General features: G+C 37.4%; 1 protein-coding gene across 7 annotated transcripts in view; it reads right to left on the bottom strand.

Annotated features, from left to right (window-relative positions):
• The window catches only part of rps6kc1 (ribosomal protein S6 kinase polypeptide 1), a 167,785-nt gene that overhangs the window by 43,653 nt on the left and 103,261 nt on the right, over positions 1-20,871 (bottom strand). For all 7 annotated transcript variants that reach the window (XM_052098579.1, XM_052098583.1, XM_052098581.1 and 4 more), the window contains one exon: positions 8,453-9,050. In XM_052098579.1, coding sequence (XP_051954539.1) covers positions 8,453-9,050 — 598 coding nt within the window. The remainder of the gene's footprint in view (positions 1-8,452; positions 9,051-20,871) is intronic.

Raw genomic sequence — 20,871 nt, 5'->3', positions numbered from 1 at the left:
CCAGCCAGGTCTCCTAAGCAACCAAATTGGCCTGGCTGCTAGTGAGGGTAGAGTCACATGGGGTAACCTCCTCGTGTGCTCTATAATGTGGTTCGTTCTCGGTGGGGCGCATTGTGATTTGATTGTGTGGATGCTTCACTCCATCCACTGTAGCATCCACACGTGCTATGTCTCCGTGGCAATGCTCTCAACAAGCCACGTGATAAGTTGTGCAGGTTGATGTCTTAGACACGGAGGCAGCTTGGATTCATCCTCCGCCACCCGGATTGAGGCGAATCACTACTTGACCACAAGGACTTAAAAGCACATTGGGAATTGGGCATGCCAAATTGGGAGGAAAAGTGCAAAAAAAAGAAAAAAGAATATTGAATAAACTGCATTCAATATTAAGACTTAAATGACATAAATATGTTCAAAAGTAGGGAAACTGGGCAAACCTCTTCCACTTTACACATTTTCCCAACAAACAGATAATTGCATATTGCCCATACCAGATTTGTGTAGATGCTCAGTATTTTGAGAAAAATCAACAAACTGGACAAATGCAACTTAAAAAGAGACACTTTTCCAAAGTATTTAGTTCCTGTTTACCGGAAAAGTTGCTATTAGGTAAAGGTGCGCAAGTCATATCAATTAAGTATACCGATGTTGCTTATGGGCTTGTAAATGATGTCTGTGGTACTGTAACACAATTGTGAATGTAGTAAGTGTTCAGTTTGATGATGATAAAGTTGGGAATACCACTAGAAAGCATACACCACCACCTAGAAACATCATGAATTCCACTCCAATTACTTTAGAGGAAGAGCGAGTTAACAGCATGTGTGGGTTGCGTAAGCAGTTCCCATTAAAGTTGCTATTGGCTTGCACTGTACACAAAGTGTAATGATTAATGATTGTCAATGAAGCAGTCATATCACTAAAAAAAGATTTTTGCAGCGGGACAGGCATATGTTGCTTTAAGTCAAGTCAAGTTTTTAAGTGGGTTGATCATTCAAGATTTTGCTGATAAAGTAATTTATAGTAAAAACAACATCCAAGAATGAATCAACACAATGCCAGAGTTTTAACTTTATAATATTTCACCACATAACACCAACAACATTTTCTAAATGAACATTCAGGGTTTACACTGCCATTTGCTAGATTTAACGGCTTCACTCCAATCCTATATTTATAGTTGTAACAGAGACATGGCTGTCTGCAAACATATCAAGTGAATCCACTTGGTTGAATGCTATCACTTTCACAGTGCTCCACGTTGTTTTGCTTACAGTACAGACAACCCTCTATTGAACTCAATTCAACACCAAAAACATGGTGGTGTTGGCATATACTGTAGAATTAATATTTTGGACATTCCCAATGTTAACATATTGATATTTAGAGGCCACCACAATATCGCTTATCTTTGTTTCAAAAATATATTTCCAAACTCTGCAATACATTAAACAATATGTCAGATAATATATTTTTAATTGGTTGATTGGAACCATGATGAATTGAAAACACACACGTCTACATTCGTGGCAAACCTAGGCTATGCTCAGTATGTCAAAGAACCTACCATTGAAAATGGAATATTGATTGATCATGTATACACTCACCAAAAGGATTATTAGGAACACCATACTAATACTGTGTTTGACCCACTTTCGCCTTCAGAACTGCCTTAATTCTACGTGGCATTGATTCAACAAGGTGCTGAAGCATTCTTTAGAAATGTTGGCCCATACTGATAGGATAGCATCTTGCAGTTGATGGGAGATTTGTGGGATGCACGAAGCTCCCGTTCCACCACATCCCAAAGATGCTCTATTGGGTTGAGATCTGGTGACTGTGGGGGCCATTTTAGTACAGTGAACTCATTGTCATGTTCAAGAAACCAATTTGAAATGATTCGAGCTTTGTGACATGGTGCATTATCCTGCTGGAAGTAGCCATCAGAGGATGGGTACATGGTGGCCATAAAGGGATGGACATGGTCAGAAACAATGCTCAGGTAGGCCGTGGCATTTAAACGATGCCCAATTGGCACTAAGGGGCCTAAAGTGTGCCAAGAAAACATCCCCCACACCATTACACCACCACCACCAGCCTGCACAGTGGTAACAAGGCATGATGGATCCATGTTCTCATTCTGTTTACGCCAAATTCTGACTCTACCATCTGAATGTCTCAACAGAAATCGAGACTCATCAGACCAGGCAACATTTTTCCAGTCTTCAACTGTCCAATTTTGGTGAGCTCTTGCAAATTGTAGCCTCTTTTTCCTATTTGTAGTGGAGATGAGTGGTACCCGGTGGGGTCTTCTGCTGTTGTAGCCCATCCGCCTCAAGGTTGTGCGTGTTGTGGCTTCACAAATGCTTTGCTGCATACCTCGGTTGTAACGAGTGGTTATTTCAAGCAAAGTTGCTCTTCTATCAGCTTGAATCAGTCGGCCCATTCTCCTCTGACCTCTAGCATCAACAAGGCATTTTCACCAACAGGACTGCCGCATACTGGATGTTTTTACCTTTTCACACCATTCTTTGTAAACCCTAGAAATGCTTGTGCGTGAAAATCCCAGAAACTGAGCAGATTGTGAAATACTCAGACCAGCCCGTCTGGCACCAACAACCATGCCACGCTCAAAATTGCTTAAATCACCTTTCTTTCCCATTCTGACATTCAGTTTGGAGTTCAGGAGATTGTCTTGACCAGGACCACACCCCTAAATGCATTGAAGCAACTGCCATGTGATTGGTTGATTAGATAATTGCATTAATGAGAAATTGAACAGGTGTTCCTAATAATCCTTTAGGTGAGTGTAGATACCATTGCACAAGTTATGTCAGTATATTTCAGTACAAATGAAGCAATTCATTGTACATTTTCACAAACATAACCGTGTTTCTATAACATATAAAATTGTGTAACTGAATATAGCGCCTGCCAAACAACATAATCATATCCATAAATACTTAAGTGTAAGTTTATTCCAACTTATATTGCCTAACAAATGTGTATGGGAACAGAGTAATGTTTATATTATCATCAGCAGTATTGTTCTGCTACAAATTGAATATATAACATGAACAGAACTTGGGTCTGACTACTTGGTGGCTTAGGCAAATGGACCAAGAGCAAGTATTAAACTGTGCTTCTGGATCCTTGTTAAACCAATACCAGACCATAACAGTTCTTGTGTTCTGTCCACAGCAACATAAAAAAAAAACATACTCAAAAAAATAATATTTATGTTAACATCAGCAATGCTAATTTGACAAAAATTTTCTTGGTAAAATGCTAAATATGTTTGACTACTCGGTGTGTTTTCAATTCATAAGCATTTTTCATGAAAGCCAAATGGGTGTGATCAGGAGTGGTATTGAGTAACTGCTTGCAGTTTCAGACCCATCGTCCTAACCAGCAGAGTTATTACCACTTCCAATTTGGCATCCCATCATTCATTGCCATAGCAACCCCTTAATGACACATCAACAGACCGTATTCAGATTAATACTGCACCTTAATTTGTAGGATTTGGTGACTACTTTTCAGACAAGTGACATAAACTCTCTGGTACCCCAGATAAACCCTAAAGATATATTCTATATAAACTCTACTTCAAAGTGCAGCATAACTATTTCAATATAGGTGGCGCTAAACTATGACTTGTAATTGCCATGTTGGTGTAATCAGGAATGGCCCATTGGTAACCATGCACAATTTGAAGCTGATCAGACCAAGCATGTCAAATTTATACCCACTACCTGGCTGACTTCCTGTTGTGGGGAGCTTAAGACTGTCAGCGAGAAGTTGGCCGGCTTGATGAGATCTATATATGTAACGAGTTTAGAGATTGTAGCTGAAAAAAGGTGTACTATGGAGCATCCCAAAAATGCATCTTTTACAGTAAAAATGAAATTAACTTGGTAAAAATGAGAGTGCTATTCCAAAGTCTGTAAAAGGTGACACACTTCCTGCTGCCAGCTGGTGGCACTATGACCGTGCCCCACGACAGTCACATCCATGTGATCAGCCCCCAATATAAAATATAAATCTCAATTTTGATCTAAATCACATAACGCATGACGAAGATATGAGCACTTGCTGTTTCTCATTTTTCACCATAAATGTATCGCCTCGCCATGGCAACACTGTTCAATATTTTTTTTATCTGTTTGCAATTTAGCATATTCAATGTCTTGGCATGATGTTGGCTACGTTTGTTGCCTGTCGCATAAATCCACTAGGAGGAGTATTTCAAATTCCAGAGCAGGCATTTTTTCAAACAAACCAAACTGGCTGACATCCTGTTGGGCAGAGCTAACACAAGCCAATGGCAAATTTTCCAGTTGTGTGTTCAGAGGCTTACGATGGCTGAAAGTTTAGAGTGCATTTGGACTGTGATCTGTATAATTCTTCCTCAGTCATGCAAGAGCTGCAGTGCTGCTCTCACGCATCATCATTAGAGTTTTATATGATCTCATGTTACGTTAAATGAGATCAAACGGCTATTCGACAATGAACATTTTTGTCCAAATTTTTTTTATTGCCGATGTTGTCGACTAATTGTTTCAGCCCTAAATTCAACACAGCCGAAAGAATTCAACATTTCTGGGAGAACAGTGGGAAAAGCATATACACTAAACTACTCACCAATGTAAAATATTGACTGCCCCTCACATTCGTATACATGTGCTCATACATTGGGGGAATCCTGGAGATTTACATAAGAGAATAACCCCACTATTGCAGCACAATTCTTCTGCAAGTTGCGATAGAAAGTTAAGGAAACAAACAGTGCAACAACAAGCATTGTGGAGTACTTACTATGCAGTGGAGAAAGCTACTTAATGACAGAGCCACATGTATATGGGAGTAAGGAGTGCACAGCTTTCACTGTGCAAATAAACGGGAATGCCACTTTCCAATAAGCCGCTTTCTGGTGTCCATGTAAACATAGTCACTGTATGCTTCCTTAACATCCTAAGACCAGAGCGTACCACTCTGTGAGCATATTCCATTTCCCATAATTTTTTCTTTTTAAAAAGGAAATAGGATGTCCTTATATGGGCACAGCTGGACAAAGTTGTGAAGTTTTAAATAATACTAAGCTATGGAAAGTCAGAGTTTTATGAAATTGTTTATGTTTCCAGAAGTTTGGTTATTCATGTTTTTGAGATGTTACAGACATTACATCTGATTTTCTGTAAAAAGTAGTCCATAAGACTCCAGTGGTTAAATATATATCTTTAGAAGCAATATGATAGCTGTGAGTGAGAAACAGATAAATATTTAATTCATGTTTTGCAATAAATTGTCCTTCCTGTCTAGTAAGTGGCGATATGCACAAAGAAGGCAAATCGCCAAAAACACAAGAAAAAGAAAGTCAAAGTTGAGATTGATAGTTAAAAATTGACTTAAATATTGATGTTTCTCAACCACACTAATTATAAAGCCTCTGAAGATATGGATTTAACCATACAAAGACAAACACATTTTTATCTGTTTGTGTTCAGCAAAAGAAAGTATACACAACTGGGATGGCATGAGGGTGAATAAATTATGAGAGAATTAAAATTTTTGGGTGAACTACTGCTTTAAATCAGACTTGATGACTGCAGTGCAAGACATCATGTTCTGACATGTAGACTGATATTCCTGATCTTCTACAATAAAGAATCCTAATCGCAACCATTATGAAAAGCCGTTACTGGGCAGTATGCTGTCAGAGCCAAAGCTTCAGATTTAGACCAATTGACTCTGTATCCTGAGAATTTAGAAAAGGAATTAAGGCAAGGCATTGGTCTAGTAGGGTCGGAGACGAATACTAAAACATAATCTGCATAAAGCAAAAGCTTATGCACCACACCTCCTGCCACCACCCCTGGAAAATCTTCATCCTTTCTTATCGTGGCTGCCAATGGTTCCAGGGCAAGACAGAACAATAAGGGGGAAAGAGGGCCACCCTGCCGGTAATCCCATCCTACCATATCAAAGGCCTATTTGACGTCAAGTGAGATGGCAGTGACAGGAGTCTGATCGTTCGCCACTGCCCACATGATATTAATGAAACGTCCAATGTTACCAGAAGAGTAATGGGGTCAGTGGTGAATGATCAGACTATGTAATCTGCTGGTGGTAAAAATTTTACCACCAGCAGATTTCACTGAGGGAATGGTAGAAAAAGACTCCCTCTGTTTTATGTTTCTAGCCAAAAGCTTCTCTGTTTTGTCCCCCAACTCAAAGTATGACTGTCTTGCCCTGAATAGCCAAAACTCCACCTTCCGTCACAAAATAGTATTATATATGTATTTCAATCGGGTCAATTGTCTGAGGCCATTAGACGACAAGTGGCGCTTCAGCTCTGCCTCTGCACTTTTTATATTCTCTTCCTATTCCACAATTATTGTGCTTTGGATTTTTGGGTGAATAAGGCATAATGTATGATCCGACCCCTAAGAAATGCCTTAAGTACCCCCCAAGCCATGCCCACAGAGGATACTGAGGACCAGTTGGTCTCCATAAAAGACATTGATTTCAGCCTTTAGCATTTGTTGGAATTCAGGAATTTGCAAAAGGGATACATTAAAGTGTCAACTATCTGTTATTGTGCTTTGGATTTTTGGGTGAATAAGGCATAATGTATGATCCGACCCCTAAGAAATGCCCCAAGCCATGCCCACAGAGGATACTGAGGACCAGTTGGTCTCCATAAAAGACATTGATTTCAGCCTTTAGAATTTGTTGGAATTCAGGAATTTGCAAAAGGGATACATTAAAGTGTCAACTATATGATTTCCTTTTCTCCATATGTGGCAACACCTCTAAACACACGTCTGATCCTCATATGGTGTCACGTGACCGCCCCACTTTTCTGGCATTTTCAAATAAAATTGTAATCATTAATTTAAAACGTTTGTTGAAAAATGTATAAAACATGCCAAGAATTACAACTTTGATTTCACGTGGTTTCTAAATGATGAAGTGTGCAATGTCCCAAGTAGGGGTGTAACGGTATGAAATGTTCACAGTATGATTACCTTCCAAAAAATACAGCGGTATCATGGTATTAAGGTGCCTAGCAAAAATTATTAGAAAAATACAGCAATGACTGACTGACTGGATGGACGATGGCCCAGGATGTGATGTTCGGGCATTTTTCCGGATGTATAAATAAATAAATACATTTGAAATCTTTATAGTTCATTGATGTCCCCAACCGATTTTTGAAACGCAGGCAACATTATAAATTATAATACATAGTCCTATATTAAAATATGAAATTGTTTCCAGATATTTCTCATCAGGTGCATCTTATGAATGAAGGAAATACAATGACAAGTGAAATGGATAAAAATATGTTTTTTTTTTAATAAATCACCCTGTCATCTCATTTTCACCCTTTATGATAACATTAAAACCATTAGTTTTTCTACTGTTTGGCGCCAACATAGCTATGCTCGTTGCACATTTTCACATCAATAAACAGATTTACATTCGAGATAAGAATATAATTTCTACATTTTCAGGATACGCTGTTTGCCTCATGCATTCACAAGTGTCTGACTGACTTGTTTGTGCCTGACTGCGATGGTTAATAAATTCCACCATACAAAGAGTGCAAAAGCCATGTCCCAACCCGCACATGTGTAGCGGAACCAGCTGGTACGTGATAGCTGTGTGGTATGTGTAAACCTCACTCCCCTAGCCTCAAGAGGCACACTAGCGACTGACACCAGAGGCTGTAGCCTTAAGCCTCCTAGTAGTTAGCGTGCCTGCCTGCCATGCCGTAGATGTTGGTCCAAATCTCGCTCGGACCGGGTTGAGGAGGACCGTAACAGTGTTACCGTGACCCGGATGGGAATGAGGTTTAGGGGGTGAGTGTAAAAGGAGCCAGCTGGTTTGCGATAGCTGTGCGGTATGTGTAAACCTCACTCCCCCTGGCCTCAGGAGGCGCACACCACTGTAAGCCGGATTCAAACATCTCTGGCACGTGGGGCGGGTGCACTAACAAGGAGGCTAAAGGCTACAGCCTCTAGTGTCAGTCACTAGTGCACCTCTTGAGGCCAGGGGAGTGAGGTTTACACATACCGCACAGCTATCCTGTTACACATGCGCACACGTGCGAGAGGCCGAGAGAGGGGGTGGGAGCTGCACTGCTTTTTTTTTTTTACAAAGTTTACAATCGGATAGCCATCAACATTGTTGATGCCTTGTGGGTCTTTTAAATAACCATAATATTCCCACACTGCATACTTCAGTCAGTTGGCGGAGGGAAATACATTTCAGGCTTTGACATTTCAGTGCGCTGTGCTCTCTGCCGTGCCGTGCACAAAAGCAAGTGCAATATTGCTTAAATGAAACACGATTGAGCAATATGTAGTGTGTGTTAGGAACATATGCATGTGCTTCAACACTGTGCTTGAGCAGTATGTAGTGTGTATGTGTGTGTGTGCATTACCTGTGTGGTTTAGCAGTATGTTGTTGGGGTTCAGGTCTCTGCATATAATTCCTTCCTGATGCAGCACATCCAGAGCGACAATCATATCAGCAGCCCAGCTCCTCACCAGAACTTCAGGGATGCGTGCATGTAATGCAACCTGCACCAATTGATCCAGCTCATGAAAAAACACATTCTTCGCCTCGCTGTCAGAGTCCACCACTGTCACCGCTGTCAGAGTATCAGGAATATCTACCTCCCATGCATCTGAGAACTCAGGAATGTCTTTCTTAAAGGCTGCTTTTTGATGACTGGTAGCAATATCAACAGACATGTCCAACTCGGCTTCCTCTTTGCGCTGCAGAACGTCCGGCCTGCCAAATGTGGGCAAGGTTTTGGCACCTGTGGTAAACGTGACGCCTCCTGTGATGAGCTCCTCTTCTAAAATGTCCACCGCTCTTCCTCTGCCCATTGGCAGATTGACTAATAGATCAGGAGGTTGTCCTTCGTCAGTACAGCTGACACTGACATCTTCAAGTACAGCTTCTTTAAATGATATCACCGGTACGGACTCGTTTGAGCAGCAATCGCCGTTAGACCGCCAGAGATCCATCATTTCCTGTAGGTAAATTGGGACATCAGGTAAAGTGGGACAAATAAGTTTCAGGATTGAATGCATTTCAAATATCAGACAAACTATAACAGTCATTAAAAAAAAACGACACACGAGTCACACAAGATGCAAAGATTGTTGGTGTTTGCTAGGGTAGTGTGATTAAAAATTAGCTTTTACGTGTTCAGTTGCTCAGAAATTGCAGTTACCACAGCAGTTAAATGGCCATTCTAGACTGGTAAGATGGATGGATAGATAGAAGGAAAGGAGTTAAAAATGGTATAAAGTGATAGTTTACTGAAAAATGAACATTATGTTATTATTTACCCATCCTCGTGTTTATCTAAACCAGTGGTTCCCCAAACTTTTAACAGGCATGTACCCCCTGAGACATTATAGATCTTCCGGAGTACCCCCAACACCACCAATTGTTAACAACAAGGTTTTTTTTATTTAATAATATTTATTTTTATCAATTTTGTCGAGAATAGTGAATAGAATCATAAAAATATGATACAAATCTCATCAAAAGTCAACACATGATACAAATGTGCTGAATATAATGATTTTAAACAGATATGCACCCAATCTCACACACAATAGGCCTACAACACATATCCAAAATCTCATTAAAGATTTTGTTAACTTATTACATACTGATAAGTATTGCTTTTCACATATGATAACATTGTATATTTTCTATACTTCTCTGTTGTAAAATAATAATAAAAAAGAGAACACATTAACAATAGTAATAGTAAACTAAATAGTAAACAGTAAACTAAATTGTAGTAAACCACACAGAATAGACCTCTCCATCCACATCACCAGTTTAATCAATGTGAGGGATGTGCCTGGATGTTCTTACATAATGCAGCGATGTTAGGCCGAATTGGGGACAGTCTTAGATAATTTTCCACAAACAGTCTGTACCTATACCCTTTGGTCTTAAGGCAGACCAAAGCTGAGAATCCAGTCTCACATAAATACGTTGTAGCAAATGGCATCAACGTCTGCCAGCGACTTTATCGCTGCAGGTCGCCAGTGGCTGGCGGTGAAGTCGCTAGTGGGTGTTCCCACTACTGGTTGCCTAGTAACGTTTATAAATGACATTCACGGATGTCATTCCATTGCTGTTGACAGCGAATCTCTTTTCTTGCCACTAAAAACAAACATTTTGGAGGGAAAAGACTAAATATAAATGGAATCAGTACATAAAATGCTTTATATCAAAGATGAATGAGAAACCAGGCGTGCTGTTTGCCAGAGCGGCTGTTTATCTGCGGCGAAAATGCAAATGCCGTTCTGCCTGGGTCCATAAAATCCCCGTAATCTCAGATACACCTTTCCACGCAGTATTTTTCTTAAAAATGTCCTTGTACGTGGGAAGAGACATATCATAGAGCACTGGAAAATTTCTAACAGCAAGAATTAGCCTTTCATCCATCTTTCCGTTACTGCAGGAGCTGAGAGAGAAGGATCACGTGAGCTCTCCCCTTGTCTCTCCTATTGGCTGTCGCTTCCGTTAGTCGCTCCAAAGTTGAACTTTTCTCAACTTTGTCGCGTCGTTGGACACGCCCACATCTAGCGCCAACGGTCGCGACAGCTCGTGTCGCCGGAAGTCGCTGTGCTCGCATTGAAAATGAATGATATTGAGTCGCTGTGGCGCGCGATGTCGCTGGCAGTGTGTACGCACCTTTAATCGCTCGGTTTTGCGCGCGACAGTATATATCTGTCGTCATTGCAACGTTTATTATGACGCAGAGCTGTAATCAGCACTGCAGCAGGCTGCAAAGTTCATTGCAAAGATCATCATAAAAGCTCTATTTTTACCCTCTCTGTCTCCACTCTCGAATATTTTGTTAATAGAAAAAGTGCGATCATGTCAGAACAGAACGCCAATGAAATGTTTACCCGGCAAAGCTTTAAAGCACGAGCAAATAATGAACTTTTGTGATTGCGAATAAGTGCAGTGTCATGTGAGTGTAACTCTACCGCTGCATTAACATGTGAAGTGAACGTAGGCTACGTCGAGTTTTATAGTATTGGGACTGAGGACCCAGAACTGTAGGCTAGCTGATAGAATGTGCGCTGTAGCACGATACTACCATATTTTAGTTTCCATTCTTATTGTGTTTCCACAACAATGTTAGTGAGTAAATTTACTGAAATTGCCACCATAACAGTGGAGTGTGATGTGTTAGATGTAGGGCTACCACATTTTTTAATTACTATTAGTAGAAGTTAATATAATAAAATACGTAGACCTACGCCAAAAAACTAGTTGAGGATAAATTCTTTAAAGTTGGCGATGTTGACTCGCGATAGTGAACGCGCCAGAGAGAGAGAAATGCACATTTACGGATTACATAAGCAGAGAGTCTGATTTCTTTCGTTTTGAATTGTTCTGTTAAAAAGTAGACATTTCAAGTTTTCTATATATTTCTCAGGCCTGTGAGGCAAGTAGGCCTACCTTATACGCTGTGTTTCGGTTCATTTATTAGACGAGAGTCCAGTTCACGCGCTGGCGCCTCCGTGTCATGATGATCTATTTTCTACTATATTTACTTCTTATTTATTAAATCCAGGCAATTGGTTGATGAAACATTGATTAAAATTAAGATACAATTAATAAAAAACGAAATTCACTTTAAAGAAAGGCATTGTGCTTTCTGTTTGAGGTCTCTGTGAAAGTTTTAAAGTCACTTTCAGAGCGGTCATGTCCGTAACGGAGAACTGTCACGTCCGTAACATTGTTTTTTTCCTCATAAATGCGAACACGAAAAATTAAATAAAAATAATATTTTAAGTTCTGTGGAGGCCGACCCTCATCCGGTGGGTAGTATTAGGCCTACTAGTGTAGTTCATAGAATTACTAAAACATATTTTGCCACCTAAAAGTTAAAGATTTTTTGTCACGTCACGTGTGTATTTCCCTCATATTAAATATAAAACGCATGTGTAGACTGATATTTTTCTAATGTCTGGAGCTTTATTAAGGGAGTATGGATATATAAACAGACGTTTCAGTATGCATTTTCTGAGAATTTATATTTCAAGTTTTGACTGCAAATGTCACGTCCATAACGATCATCTTTGCAGCCGACACTGACAAACACTTGTTTATTAATAAACAATTAAAATGTCTCCTTGCTATATTTGACATATTCATAATCATTAGCTACTTTTGCCGGTTCTTTGTGGCAGCTTTTAGATACTTTATTGGCAGCGCCACCCTTGCATACATGAACGCGTCACCACTGCATCAGCACCGAAAACATGATTTTTTTCAAATCTAAAATTAAAAATCGTGATACGAACCGAATTGTAGGTTTGGTCTATCGTTACAGCCCTAGTAAGATGAGAAAGAAGGAGTTTAGTCGTTTGGTTGTAAAAAAAAAACAATGGCTATCTGAACCTCTTTGCCAAGCGCAAACCAGTACAGAATAAATTATCGGGGAGGGTCATGCCTTTTTTCACAATCATTTTGGAGGGTTATAGAAAAAATTATTGCTGGCGAAGGGAGGGTCAAGTCTTTTTTGACTACAGATCTCAAAACTCCTCCGGTAGCCCCTTAAATAAAAAACGAACAGTCCCTTAGATCTTTTCTCGCGTACCCCCTGAAATCAGTCCACGTACCCCTGGGGGTACGCGTACCCCAGTTTGACAACCGTGGATCTAAACCAATATGAATTCTAAACAAAGGGAAAAATAAAAATAAAAATCTACTCACTGGTGACTATTGTAGAATAATCATTTTTTAGATGGTATAATAATCATTCTTAGATATCAAAATACTTATATGAGTTTCTAGGCCTTTGTGTGAGCCAGGAGAGAGCATATGAGGTTACTAAAAGTGTTGATGCAGCAGAGAACACAAAGAATGGTATACAACCTTGAAATACAGGATGTACTTCTTTAATTAGTTATTATATGAAAGGTGTCTTGTATTTTTGCAGCTGGTGTTTTGCTGTTTCTGTTAATTAGTAGTATTCTGACATATATCTTTGGTGTATTTCCTTTATGCTGACACGTATCTCTAAAATATATGGTGTGTCTCATTAAAATACAGGATGCACTTCTTACGAAAACACATTTAATAAGTTAGATATCTCTTATATGATATGTTTCTGGCATGGTGTTTTACCTTGATGAGTTAAATATCTTTGGAGCTTGTATTTTCTTTCATTAATCAAATGATACTGTGTATGAACAAACAAGGCCGCCTCATTATGAGGGTACACTGAAATGTAGGGTAAAGGTAAAAGGTATGCGATGGGGACATGGCTGTTTGTCTCATACACAGGTGTTTCTAAAATTGATGCACTTTTACCATGAACTATGACTTATGTCAAAAATAAGTGGAGTTACCAGTTGATGTATGTTTTTTAAAAAATAATTAGATGGGGGATTTTCCACCAATATTTAATTAGTGAGGAAAATAGAACATATTGGTGGCGAAGGAAAGAGACAAGAGTAATTATTCTATTGGTCAGAGATAATGGGCAAGAAGATAACAAAAAGGTATATAACTGAGAACTCAGGAGGATAGAGTCAGAACGGACAGCTGGCCGGTCTCATGTTTGTTGGTGTTCAATAAACTACAATTTTGGCATCTGGAACTCAAGACTCCGAGAGTTTTCTTACAACTTAGAGAGATTCATCGCGATATTCCACGACATATCTTTGGCGCCCAACTCGTGGGGCTGGCATTGAGGTCAAGGGGGCAGAGGTCGCTGGTGGGACGGCTTGCACGAATCGCACAGAAACACTGGCGCCATAAACTGAGGTAAGCATCTTTGCTTAAGGTGTTTTTGTGTGATCTGTGGTACCGAGTCCCGGTAAGTGGCTTCCCTAAGACTTTTGCCAGTCCGGACATAGAATAATTTGAACTAATTGGCTAAAATAGAGGCGAGTTCCAGATTTCAAAAATAGGGGGGTGGGATTGTTTAAAGAGAGTTTAAGAAAGTTTATTTGAAGAAGGTAGAAAAAGCCTGGGGGTGAGTCGAGAAGCGACGCGTGAAAATTCCCGGTTAGGTGCATTTATTCAAGGTTTTGCCAGAAGAGTGGCTGAAAATCCTGTACAGGTGAAAATCCTAACACGGGTGGAGAAGTGAAATTCGCGTAAAATTCCTCCAGGTGTTAGATTTAGTTATTTATTGAAGTGTTTGACGGAACCCGGACTGTGTAGAAAACGGGAAATGTTGAACTATGTGCATGTTTGAGATAATGAATAATGTGCATGACTAACTATGTTGTTGGTGCATGTGTGCTTACGGTACTAAATGCGCTGTTTTTGTGTTTATTCAAATGCATGATTGCAGTGTTGATGATGTATTGTGTGCAGAGGCAGAATAATACAGAGAATCAGGTGCACAAAGGAAATGCTAAATGAGAGCAAAAGTGGAAATTGAATTGAAACAGTGAATTGAATAAAACAATTGTTGATAAAGTATAAAGACGCAAAATGGCACCGGCTTCTCTGATATCTCCCTGCCTTGCTCTCACTCACTGGTCAGCTGAACGGACATCTCTGTGAGTGAGGGGAAGGGGAGATTCAGAAGAGAAAAAATAGAATAATTGGGAAAAAGATAAAGAAAAGGCAAAAAGTTTTCCATTACAGTGAACAAGACTAGAGAACAATGCAGAGACAAGCGAGTTTTGTAAAGTTGGAGATCAATGCAGATCTGAAGAGTGGGAGAGAGAATTGGAAAGAGCGCTGATAGAGTTAAAGGGAATCAGCGATCATTTTTGGAAAGAATCAGAGTACATAGATTACGCAGGGCAGAAGAGAAAATTAACTGCAAAAAAGGAGTAGTTAATGAGAACCTTAACTGAAGTGGTGAATTTAGGAGAAATAGAACAGGAGTGGCCATTTGTTAACTGGTTGGATGTTGCGGTTAGGAACATAGATCCTAAATTATTTGTGGATCACATAACTACACTCTGTAAAGCAGACCATAGAGATGAGATAGATATATACAAGGGACATTTGAAAGTGTCAGTCAAGGAGGCAAATATTCCTTGAAATCTGAAGTGGCACATTATTGGGAAACGTTGTTTTAAGAGGGCAGACTTGGATAGGGAAACATAGATATGCATGATATAAAGCAGAATACAAAACTTAAGTGTGTATTGCTAATATAGACATAGATAATGATGCATTACTTATGTGAAAGCAATGTATTGCTCATGTTGAAATACATATGTAATCAAAAATGAAAGTATAATGCATGATAAAGCAAATAATTAGAAAAATGAATGCATTAGTTTAAACACTTGTGACCATGCTGTATGTATAAGAAATAAGTAATGTATAATCTTATTATCCAGTTTAGACTTTGTACCCAAGATGTATGTATAAGTAGTATGTGAGGTATAACCATGTTTTAAGAAAAGTTTTGTAATTCACAAAATAAGATTATACTAACAAACATAAAGCATGAATAAACAAATAGTTGGTTTTGAGAAGAAATAAAGTGAAACCATATAAGCAATAAAAGAAGGAACATAAGCAAATAATAAAATAAAAGAATAAGAGAAAATATAAGTTAAGAAAATAAAGAGGATAACAAAAAGAGTAAAAAGAAAGAAATAAAAGATAATAAATAAATATAAGGGGAAGAGATCCATCCATCCATCCATCGTCAACCGCTTATCCTGTGTACAGGGTCGCGGGGGGCTGGAGCCTATCCCAGCTAACATTGGGCGAAAGGCGGGAAGGGGAAGAGATAAGAAATAAAAATAAGTATAATAAATATATAAATATGTATTAGTAGTAATAAATATTTAGTTTATTTAGTTGGACGTTATCCAGAAGTATAGTTGATAAGACTCGGATAAATGAGCACAGTTGTTGATTTTTTCATTCTCTCTCTCTCTTACAGTACGCTGGAGACTGAGTGCTGGGAAAGAGAGAAGGGTGGGGCTGCTAGAGTGAGAATAGGGAGCTGTAAAGGGAGGGCTTTGAGCACGCACAGAGAAACAGAACAATACTTTTTTTTTCCTTGTCTCAGTTTTCCTCCTGAAGCAGAAATAATAATGTGGAAATAAGATGTTACTGAATTTGAGAGGAGACTAACTGAGAGGAGAAAAGAAATCGAATTAAAAAGATTAATAATAGAAACACAGGGAATTAGTGATCATTTCTGGAGTTATGAACAAATTAAATACAGTCAAAAATGTTAAGGTGATTTTTAATAGGGAGAGTAAAGGAGAATTAGCACCAATGTAGAAATTGTCTTGAACAGAGACCCAAAATGGATGTGACCTCTGTGGGTGGAAGTACATGAGTTTTAATATAAAAAGAAGTAACAGATATAGCAATCAACCACTGTAAATAATGAGTGTTTTTTATGGAAATAAAGGAGAGGGATAAAAAGAGGAGAGCAAAAGGAGGGGCAGAAGTAATAGGTTTGTTTTAGTATAATATTTTTTGAGAGCTCTGTGTTTATAAAGGCCTTGTGTTTGTAAAAAGTGTGAAAGGTTCTGTGTTTGTGAGAGAATCTGTGTTTTAAAGTATGGGAAGTATGACTGAAGTGTGATTGCGTATGGAAGTGTATGTTATATGAGCCCTATAAATATCCATCCAGATAGAGAGGTTGATCCTTTGCTGCATAACTAATGAGGAGTATGTATGCAGTTTACATAAAAGAAAATCTATTTAGACTATTTTCATCAATATAAGAGGCAGAAGAGATCTGATGATTAAAAACAAAGAGGGCACTTAATAAATATTATGATTGTAGAATTAAAACCAATGATAAAAATTATATTTGTATGTCTGTGTAAATGTGTGTATGTATATGTATATGTATGTATGTATGTATAAGGATAAATATAATACAGTATAAACAAACAAATAGCTTTAAAACAAAAATGTGCATGAAATCAAAAAGTTAACCCTTAGCGGACTGGACAATGTTTATTCTTGGGCTGTTCTTTTCATGCCATGAATGAAGCCTGATGTAAGATTAACTAAACTGAAAGGGAGCAGCTGTTGAATGGACATGTGTCAGATCATAACTCCTTTTATATCAAAGTGATGAGTAAGAATATTTAGATTATAAAAAAGTGATAACTTTAAAGTGATTGAATTGCATTTGGGAAATCACATTATCTGGACAAACAATAAAGCTTTGAGTCGAGTGTATTAAGCTAAACTAAAGTCAAATAAGTAATTGTATTTTAAACCAAGGTTGTATTTAAGATAAGTGTTGTTATATTAAAGCAAATGGCAAAAGAGGACCAAAGATATGATAAAATAAGAAAATTATATTTTGTATCTTATGCAGTTAAACCTTAAATGTGAAAACTTCACATTCATGTGTCCATTTTATTTTCTGTCTGGTCCAGTTTATGAGAGAATACTATTTTAACATTATTAAATTAAACACAAGAAAGTTGTTTTTGAATTTTCTATGATTTTAAAAATGTCTGGAGAACAATTTAAATGTGAGTGCAGCGTTATCGGTGTAAACTTGATCAACCAACAAAAGATAGGCAGAGATTTTTTTATTTTTGTTAGGGACTGTCTGATGAAGGCATTGAGGATGGCTTTGAGGGGAAACAGGCCTCTCTTGATGTCTTCAGACAGACAGAAAGGGGCCCCGACTTTAGAAAAAGATAGAAAGCAGATAGATAGCTATTTTATTTTTATTTTATTTATTTTTTGTTTGGTATACACAGAATAGGTCTTGGTTGATCGTGGATACACTGAGAAGCTGCATTTGAGACTAAAATTAAAGGAACATAAATTTAAGAATGATTTGGATCATTTAAAAATTAGTCTTTGGGGCGGGTGAAGCCCATGGAGAAAGGTTAAGATTAAATTGAACATCATAACTTCCTCATATATGAATGTTAATAAGTTCATATTCATGTGTCTATTCTGTGTTTCATTTGTTATTATTATGTGTGTTGTTTCACTAACTCATTCTGGAACTAGTTTCTCCCCATTGCAGACGGCTGAGAAAGATGATTTTATAGAAGTTACTAATGCTGCAGGAGGAAATCAGGACACAAAGAAGACTGAAAATTATGTGACTGATCTGATATATCCTCCTGCGCTCATTGCTGCTGGTAATCATTATTGATTTTCCATTTATAATGTGGATTAAAATTTCTCTGGAAAAGTTTATTTCAGTCTTATACGATCACTTTATGATTTTCCAGAATGCCATCAATGGGGTTTAATGCCCGTGTCTAAATTGTTCTGAGGGTCTAAATTTAAATCCAGCAGCTAACCACTGATTTATTGATTTGAAGAGTAAATATTACAAACATATGGCAAAGTTATAGAGTTACCTATTGGATTGGTTACTCCCCCAAATTTTCCAGAGAGTACCCTCATAATAAAGAAAAGAAAAAAAAAAGGAGCTTAGTGTGTGCTATAAAGTGCTGATTGAGTGTCTATTTCTATTACTACTATTTTAGTTTGCCATAGTTAATACATGAAAGTGTAATTTTAGAGGTATAATAGTGATAACTGTTAAAAGATGATGAAACATTTGGATAAAAAATAAATAAATAATGTAAGAGTCATGAGAAATTAAAAGTACGTAGTGTATCTTACTGAGCAATTATTTCAAAACACAAGAAAAGAGATATGTTTTTAGATATGTTTGTCTTTAAGACTTTATTATGTTTAAACTTTTACTTTTCTGTTAGTTTAAAAACTTGATTTATATTATTTTATTAGATAGAATGGAAGTTCCTTCACCTGAGAAAGTGTAAGAAATGGAGAAAGTAGTAATAATAAAATATTACTTAATAATAAAAAAGGGATTATAATATATTAATAATAAGATAGGTGTTGTAAATGTAAAGCTCTCCATGAACAGAAGGCTAAACATAAGTTGTATTGATTATATAGAGAATGTCGAAAAAGACATTGTGTTCTGTTTTATTAAAGATTAGAAAGGTTATTTGTATGTTGTTTGAATGGACAGAAGAAAGTAAGATGAGAGTAGTTTTTGATGAGAGTAGTTTTTGTTTTTAAATGGTGTGAGATGAGAAAGTTTGAAAGCAGTTAATATAATCAGTTATTATAAATATCACTATTTTTTACTGTTGAAGAATAAATTAAGTGTATTATTGTGAAACAGTGTAATGCCCCACTCCTCACTCTCAGTCTAAAATTGATAAGTGTCTGCTTGAAACAGAAACACAAGAGCAGAATTTGAAGAAATATTCATAAGTGTTTTATTTCATTTTATTTTGGTTTGATTTTATTTTTATATGTAAAATGATGTGCCTTGACAATAATGTTAGATAGAGTGATATGAAGGAGTTCAAACAGCTCTCCTCATCAATGATTAAAGATTTTATATATTAAGAGGGCAATCTAAAGTTAAGGGTTTATACTAAAGAAAAGAGATTAAGTTGAAAATTCATCTGAAAGAATAAATGTAGGTTCAAAAACTATCTAGAGACTATTATTGAATTGAGGTGATGTTTTTAATTACGCTTCCTAGAAGCTTGAGAGGCTTTGTTCTGATGTTAGTCCCCACATAGTTTTGTGTAACATTTGCTGAAGTAGCAGAAATAAAACCTGAATGGAAATTAATTATCTATAAATGAGTTCAATTTTAGCATATTTTACTTTTACTTTGGACAAATTTAATAGATTGATGAATTTTTAATAATTCTTTTTTGAATTTAACCATGTTTTGAATTGTCTCCATATTTAAGCATTTGTAGATGTTCCATTGGCTGTGTCGGTTCTCTGGTGATACTCCCTGAAAAAGAAAATATCTGTTTACTGATACCAAATTATTAAGGATTGAGGACTGAGCAGCATCAAGACCCAATGACGGGTAAGACTTGACAATGGCATAAAAGGTTAAGCAACCAAAGCAGGGGCGTCACCGCCCTGGAGACCTGACTAAGAAGGTTTGAAAGGGGTTTAAGGAAGTGGATGAATGCTCTTAGATCAGCAGCATCAAAAGGGAGGTCTAGAAGAGACCTGCTCAAAAATTTAAAAGTTCCACTGAACCCGACAGCATTTTAATAACCACTTTACTAAAATAACTTATCACAGTGTTAAATACTAAGCATTCTGTCACTGTGTTGTCAGGGGATCATTCCCTGTGTAGAGGATTATTTATAGATTGGTTTTGGGGGTAAAGTTTTGAGAACCGTTGCAGACAAAGGAGTGCTTGACATTTTATAGAAGTATTAAACAAACATGGGGAATGTTTGTATGATAATGAATTTAGACTGGAAGATGATTTATTACTTTTACTTATGCTTTAATTGAACTCATATACATTGTAAAAGTAATGAAGAATGGAAAAGATACAGGTGACTAAAGATTACGATTGCTTGTCTTGTTTGTTTGTAACAATATAAATGGAATTAATTAAGAAATAGGGTGCAGGGTTGGCTACAATTGGTATAATAATTGAAACAATTTGTGAGAGGGGAATAATATTATATTGTGTGTTACCACTGATTAAATAATTATGTAAAAACCAGATGAATTACTGATCAATGTAAATGGCCCAATGCAACAGAAAGACCAAACTGGGAGGAAATTGATTCCTCCAATGATATGTTATATATTTGATAATTCTTTTATTGATTTAATACTCTGAATTACTCTGATATAGTCTGAAACTATGAAAAACAGCTTAGCTTGCAGGGAAAATTAATTAATGTGATACAGACATTGAGAGTCATTGGGAAACAGGAGGAAATGAAATGTATGTGATAAGTGAATGAGTAGGGAGTTTTAAGATAAGGAACACCTGTGGTAGTTTACCTCCTCTGTGGAGAATTATAGCCTTTTTGTGAATTACCCTTTCTGTGAATGACCATGAAAAAT

The sequence above is a fragment of the Xyrauchen texanus genome, chromosome 30 (genome assembly GCF_025860055.1).
Source record: "Xyrauchen texanus isolate HMW12.3.18 chromosome 30, RBS_HiC_50CHRs, whole genome shotgun sequence".
NCBI classification, from domain to species: Eukaryota; Metazoa; Chordata; class Actinopteri; order Cypriniformes; family Catostomidae; genus Xyrauchen; species Xyrauchen texanus.
The sequence above is the reverse complement of the archived record's forward strand: the minus strand, read 5'-3'. Positions and strand labels throughout refer to the sequence as shown.